Source organism: Spermophilus citellus (assembly GCF_964194105.1).
Source record: "Spermophilus citellus genome assembly, chromosome: 7".
NCBI lineage: Eukaryota > Metazoa > Chordata > Mammalia > Rodentia > Sciuridae > Spermophilus > Spermophilus citellus.
This window is the reverse complement of record NC_138188.1, coordinates 82,778,657-82,785,866: the sequence shown is the minus strand read 5'-3', so window position 1 is coordinate 82,785,866 and position 7,210 is coordinate 82,778,657. Positions and strand designations below refer to the sequence as shown.

Genomic DNA, 7,210 nt, shown 5'->3' with positions numbered 1-7,210 from the left:
GAATTTAATCTTTCTATATAAAAATAGAGTATTTTTCTGCATTCTGGCAAAAGTTGGGAATGAAAGAAACAGTTGTCTCAAGGTACATTTAAATCCAACTCAGGAAGGAAAATGCTTGTGAATTGTGCTGTTAAAGGTGGAAATGATTATTGGAAACTAAGTAAAAATTATTTCCTGATTTTGCTTTAATATAAGCTATTTAAAATGGGAGTGAAAATTAGTAGAGAAATCAACTGCACCTTTACTTGAAAAGTAAATTTGGACAGAGTTTTATTTCAGGCAGACAAAAATTTGACTCCTATATAGGAGTGTCATACTTTTCATGAACATTTCTCCTTAACGGCAAATCAAGCAAAATCTAGGGCAAGGTCTCAGCACCAGGACAGGTGACCCAATGCTAAAATGTGATGTTGGCACTCCAAGGTAACATGCATTTTCAGTTTGAAAGACTGAGCAAAGAATGGCCACAGAAAATATTCCAGTCCTGGTGCCTTTTGCCTAATAAAGCTGAGGTCCCTCCATGGAGTCAGTTAAAAGTATTTAAATACCATGGGATACTTCTATTATAAAAGCTTCAATATAGAAATTTGAAGACTTATTTACACACAGCAGCAGCTTAAGAGGAAGTCTTTTTAAATACATTTTCAGATGTTGCTAAAATTATTTTTTTTTACAAAAGTATGATATAGTTTATTTTCCTGTGTTTTGCAGTCATACAGGTGTCTGGGATATTAATAGCTAATACAGGTGACAGCATCACCAACATCCTATAGTGGGCCATCAGGAATAGCATTCATGGTTGGTAGATAGGAAAGAAAACACAGACTTCCGGAAACTTGCTCACCATAACTGGAATCCATCAGGAATAAAACCTTTCCCAGAAATCATACCATTTTCTTCATAGATACACTGAATAACTGGCAAGAATATGGTGCAAGAGCAGCAGTCTTAGCTCCTGAAGGAAAAGTTGATTCTGTGCAGCGATTCAGTAGAGAGGGCACAGTAGCTTCCTTTCCACATGCATATATCAGTGAGGGAGGTGAGGTTCCTTTGCTCCTTCTAGGGATGGTGTTGATTCTCACAGTATTTCAATGTCCCATTTCTGTGTTTCTTTTCCCTCCAGGGGCTGATTTACAATGACATGAGTCTTGTCACAATAGTTTCCTCCTGAAATAGAAATTCCAAAAGAAAAGATTATTTGTTCACACAGGTGCTAAGCAATTTCACCATTTTCACAAGCTTTTGTTCAGCCCACTGCTTAAGTAGATGAATATGTCATTTACATAGTGGTCTGAAGTGAAAAATAGAGTTTGAACAGGCGTAGCCATTATTCACCTCAAATTGGACCTTATTATGACTCACATTGAAAAATTAAGAGGTATAATACGTGATTGTAGAAGCAGTGTGCCCTAACAATGCCACGCTTGAGAACAAACTGCTTTGAGAGAACTCTGGCTGGATGTCAGGTACTGTGTTTTTGTTTCTACATCAGCAGAGGCCGTGTGACTAAAGCCAATTAAAGCAAAAGCCATGAGTAATATGGCCATGACCTTGCTGAAGTAAAAAATAAGGTTAACTGACATCTACCTAAATTTTAACTGAAGACTGAAGTACCTTGATGACTCAGGAGAAGAAGTTGGAGATGTTTCTTTTCAAGAAACAGATGACATTATGGTTTATGATGCTTCAGTTGAGAATTGTTCCCAGGGTTTACAAACATTACACTTGCAAATGAAAATTTTGCAACTTTACTAATGAACAAAAACCTTTTTTAAGACTTTGTTGTTGGGCTTTTCCTGCTTGATGCATAGTGTATTGGTTTGTAAAAATAACTTTTTTCAAGCATAAAAGCATAAAGGATCATTTCCCTCATATATCAGAATGTCCTTTACTCGGAAGAGGTTTGGAACTTAAGCTGATATCCAGGGATACAAATATTTGCATATTATCAAAGGCCCACCTTTAACATCAAGGACAAGTTGCTCACTGAGATAAGAACTGATGGTTCCATTTTTATTCAGTCTCCACTTTTGCCTGAACTGTCCATGTTCAGTCCATAGGGCTACCTTAGCTCCAGGTGTGTCCCGGCCACCAATCACATCAAGACATGTATCACTGGCCTAGAAGCATTAAGAAATAGAATGGCAGTACCACATTATATTTGCAAACATCAATTTAATAGAGCCCCTTTTCTTTCAGATGAAGAAGTCATAGACATCTAAGTTCCATGTCTTAAAAGAATAGCCTATAGTATAATTTGAGTAAACATCTTAAAAGGGAGGAGTTGATACAGAAACTGAAACAGAGGGTCCTGTACTTATTTTTAAGAGGGCATGCACATTTGACAACAGTGTTCAGTAAAGTTTTATTGACTTGGAATTAAATGTTAAGTTACTGTTAGCTTAAAATGTATTATGTTGATCTTGTTTTTCTTCTAAAAATACTAGATGTGCTGAAGATAATCCAGACAATAATTGTTTTTAGATGCTTTTCATTTTTGAAGCATGAGATTTATATAAGTCATTAGTGATACAATGAAACATGTTTTTAATTTTTTTTAACCTAATGTTCTGCGCTCCACAGTATCAATGATGAAGGGTCACAAAATAAATGAAACTAGTTTTCATTTTCTTAACATCCTCTAATAACAGCTGCTTCTACTACCACTTCATTATATATTTTGAAAACAAAGGAGTTTTAACATGTTTAGATTCACATAGCTGATTTTTATCTCACAAAAGCACGTTGTCCATTTTTGATCCAGTGACTTACATCACTGGTTTAAAAAAATAATTTAGGCATATCTATAGCATGTGATAACCATGGTTTTTCTCAAAACCTAAAATTTCTAGATCAAAAATTCTTAGTCGATTTTACTTATATGCTTTAGTACTACACATAAAGTGTTTTTATGATCACACAGTGAACTGTCTCTAGGAAGCTGCAGTTTCATTTATGCCAGTTAATTTAACTAGATTCTAGTTTCCAAAGCCAAACACCAAAAAGTAAGGTACTATATCAGTGGGGATGTTTACCTTGGATTTAAAAAGTCCTCTACAGTAATACCAGATCTGAGTATTCTTTCCACTGTAGGGAGAGATGCACACAGACATCGCCCTTGTGTCCGCTAAATTTCCAGTGACTGTCAGATATTCATCTTGGGCTCGGTTCTTTATTCTGATGTACACTGCAGGCTGTGATGGGAGAAAAAGCCATTTAAAAATAACTTTTCCAAGCTGGAAATTAATCCTTCCAAAGAAGGAAAGCTGTGAGGCAAAGTGAGAAGTGATTAGATATTTATATCACTTTCACTCTTATTTCCTTTAGCTAATATGTATAAATTTATGTTTTCTATTGCTCCTGAGACTATTCAGCACAAAGCTGAAATTGTACAATCTAATACTTCCTGGAAAAAAAAAGGGTAAAAGGTAATATTTTCATTCACTACAACTATGTGTGTAGCAAGAGGTAGGGCAGTGAAGAATTCAGGACTTGGTGGACTTTGCTCAATAATGTATCTCAGCTGTGCTGAGAAAGGTAGGGGAGTAGGAATACAGGCAAGAAACAACCTACAAGACAAGAACAGTAATCAAACATTCTGTCTCCAGCTGTGATTAAATGTCAAAAGACTACAGTGAAAAGTCTTAAAAAGCCCAGGTAGGCAGAGAACTAGAAGCTCTGGTAATCTCTTTACCTAGGACTTTTATATGTCTTCAAAGGAAGACACCATGTATGTTTAATCACTACTTTGGTATTCAAAAATCGCATAACAAAGGAATTATCTCCTTGGCCTGGAACATACAAAGGAATTTTTTAAAATATACTAAATCTGGGAATACCACTAAGAATAATAGCTAATATTTATTGCACCTTCAGTATCTTGTCAAGCAATATGTTAAATGCTTTCTGTGTCATTATGCTAAGACATACAGAATTCTTACTGTAAGAATTAAGGGTAAGAGTTAATTATATCTGTAAGGATTGAAATCAATACAACCCTTTCTGAAAGTATGGTTACTGACCTAAGTTTTAAAATAAAGTTAATATAGATGTGGACCCAGATGTATCTGCATGAAAACCCTTCCTGCTAACCAGCATGCTCCAAAGCCTATGCAGAAATGCAGTTATTATTCTTAAAGGGAATAAGCCAAGTTTCAAGGGTGGCAGGGTAGGTAAGATGAAGGAACAGGGCACTCGATGGAAGCTCAAGAAAAACCATTCTTTCGGGGTCATGATGTAGGCCTCCAGCCTCAGTAAAAATATAGGATATCAACATTTCCTCCTGTGGTCAAGTGTTGGTATCTCAGTCGGAACCTTGGCTAAGTAATGATAAATGGTTTGGTAGTTAATGAGAGAGTACTTTCACTCTAAGAAATTTAAGTGCTAGGTAAGTGCAACATGGTATTAGGGTTAAGACCACAAGTGACTATTCTGCTTTTGAAACTTGTGATACATCAACATGAAGGTAGTTGAATTTTGGTAAATTGCTATCATGTTTAGCATTCCTCAAGAAATAAATATTCTGAGCATTTAAATTGGCAAACATAAGGATAAATTATCTGGTCACTTAGATCAAGTGAACATGACCTCTGCTTAGCAAAACGTTTCAAATGTTTCAGACCACTACTTGCACATTCATGCTGCAGCCAGAATGTATTTAAATTTCTATAATTCAGCCTGGTCTCCCAATGCAGCTATTATTAATTCTAGAAGCTTAAGTATATCTTTATTACAGTTTCATTACCTTGTACATGTAAGAAAACAGGTATGACCTTCACAGATGATAGAATTCCAATTACTTTAGGACTAAGCATCACAGTTTTAATCAATTAAACCAAGCAAAGTACTAATTACCCTTATTAACACATGTGTAGTCTGACTCCTCTGTAATTATACTTAAAAACACTGATATGCATTATAAGTACCTTAGTGACTTCCTAATTCCCAACTTCAAAGAGGATCACATTTTAATTATTCCTGAGTTTCTAAATATGCACTAGAGCCACACCAATATCTTTGCCAAAAAGTTAAATATAGCCCCCAAATTACTATTTTAGAAAGCCAGAATTCTCTTGCTGGGTTTTAAAGCTATGGCCTAAATAAACAGGGAAAATAATCTATTAAAATTTTTTGAAATTGAATGTTTAATCAGAACTTGACCAGGTAGTGCCTAAAGCACAATGCAGGAGGAATATACTTATTGACAAATAATTTTCATGTAAAATTAGAGGCTATTATTCTTTTTTTTTTGTGTGTGTGTGTGTGTACTGGGGATTAAACCCATGGCCTTGTGCATGCAAGGCAAGCATTCTACCAATTGAGCTATATCCCCAGCCCTAGAGGCTATTATTCTAATTATTCTTTATCTCAGGACCTTGAGGAACCACCTTCCCCAGCATGGAACCACCATTCAAAAATGAGGACAATATTCTGTGTTAAATTTGCGTACTAACATTATTTAAAACAGGATTCACAAGATTATGCAGCTGGTAAAGTAAACAATTTCCACGTGTATCTTGCATTTTCCTTTAGCTTTCCAATGGGATTACCCATCCATGGTTGTGAGGGGAATCAGCAAGGTGCAAAGGTCCTGGGGTCCTGTACCACAGTGCTATGCCAGGAAAGTCATTAGTGTTTCAGTAACCTCAGAAAGGCACCTCTGGCTTGCTCCAGGGTCATTGTGAATAATAAACTTAGAAATGAATGTTTTATCATAGCAATATGAGCCACGTGTTGTATCAGGTCCTTTGTGTTATTTAATCCTCACAACATTGAGGTATAAGCAATGTGATCACTGTTGAACCAAGAGAACCCAAGGGCAGTGGAAGCAGGAATGGTGTGTATGAAGTTTATGGCAAGAGAAAATCAAGTAGGTTAACTTTTATACTTAACATTGTGTCAGATCCTCACCTGAGAGCCTCCACACTTTGGACAATATGGTGGCATTGCAAATGCTGATCTTATTGGAGGAAACTATAGTTGCTTAAGAACACTTATTTTAAAATATCACAGACTTGGTGTCAAATCTTGGTTCTGACACTTGGATTACTAGTTTTTACTTCTCTGAGTCTTACTTTGCCATGTGGAAAATGGGGGTGACTGAACTGTTATCAGAATCAATTGAACAAGTGTTTCTAAGAGATTAGAGAGAGTTGATGGCATATCTACTCACCATCGTACCCCTGATGGTTTCACTTGGGCTTTCCACCTTCCCTGAGACTAACCCCCATCAGGCCCTCACATATTGATACTACAAAGTACTACCTGTGGCTTTTGATGATCATACACTGTCATAAATATTATTGCTTTGCATTGGACATGTTTTACCCAACAAAAATGTAAATGTAAAATGCAAAAATGTAAACCGTACCAAGGCAGAAACCATGTTATATATAACAGAAGACCTCCTTATATCTTCCATTATATATAACATGATTTCTAACATTCACTAATCCAGATATACAGCCCTTGAGCTCTGCATACAAGGTATTATATGTGGTGATAGGCACTAGAGATGGAGTAATAAGCAAAATATGAATAAATATGCAAAGCCACTCCCTTGACTGGGTTTCCAGTAGAGTGGTAAGAACCCAGTCCAGCTGTACCATGTGGTCATAAATGACACACAGTGTCCTATAAAGACAGAACCAGGTCTTTTAGGATTCTCATTTAGATTAGGAGAGGGGTGGGGTAACATTGGTGAGGACCTGATACATTGAATTCAGAGGGGTGATTAAAAATTAGCCAGGCAAAAAATGAAGAACATTCTACACAAAGAGTATAGCTTTGTTACAAATTGAGTGGGACAGCATTCTGCATTCTGGTGCATGTGGCACAGCTATGTGAGGAGGAGATCCTCAGAGCTGAGGCTGGGGAAGCAGGAGGTAGTCAGATCACAAAGGCCACACTGAAAAGCAAAGATTATATCCTAAGTGGGAAGCCTTTGAACAGGAGACTGACAAGCAGTAGGTGTGCAATAAATACTATTTTAATTAAATTGCCAGGATCCAACCCGAGTATTATGTAAGTGGGAAAAGAATACAGATACTAAGAAAGTAAAACTGGTATAGTAACAAAGTTCATTGTTGTGTCCACTGTTTGCTACAGAACTTACAGTATCTTCTTTTTCCATGAAATGTGAATATGGCCAATAAAATTTTATCTTTTTTGTCTTTTTTTTCCTTATGAAAGAAAATTTTACATGAATCAA

At 36.2% G+C, this 7,210-nt stretch overlaps 1 protein-coding gene across 2 annotated transcripts in view; it reads right to left on the bottom strand.

Moving 5' to 3' along the window:
* Positions 1–1,030: 1,030 nt before the first annotated feature.
* CRYBG3 (crystallin beta-gamma domain containing 3) overlaps positions 1,031–7,210 on the bottom strand; it is a 108,366-nt gene continuing 102,186 nt past the window's right edge. Inside the window, exons 20-22 of one of the 2 annotated variants that reach the window (XM_081301035.1) lie at positions 3,036–3,194; positions 1,961–2,120; positions 1,031–1,167 (exon numbers count right to left, since the gene is read on the bottom strand). In XM_081301035.1, the coding sequence (XP_081157161.1) occupies positions 1,079–1,167; positions 1,961–2,120; positions 3,036–3,194 (408 nt within the window). In that variant the 3' untranslated portion in view covers positions 1,031–1,078. The remainder of the gene's footprint in view (positions 1,168–1,960; positions 2,121–3,035; positions 3,195–7,210) is intronic. The other variant, XM_081301036.1, reaches the window with a different exon arrangement.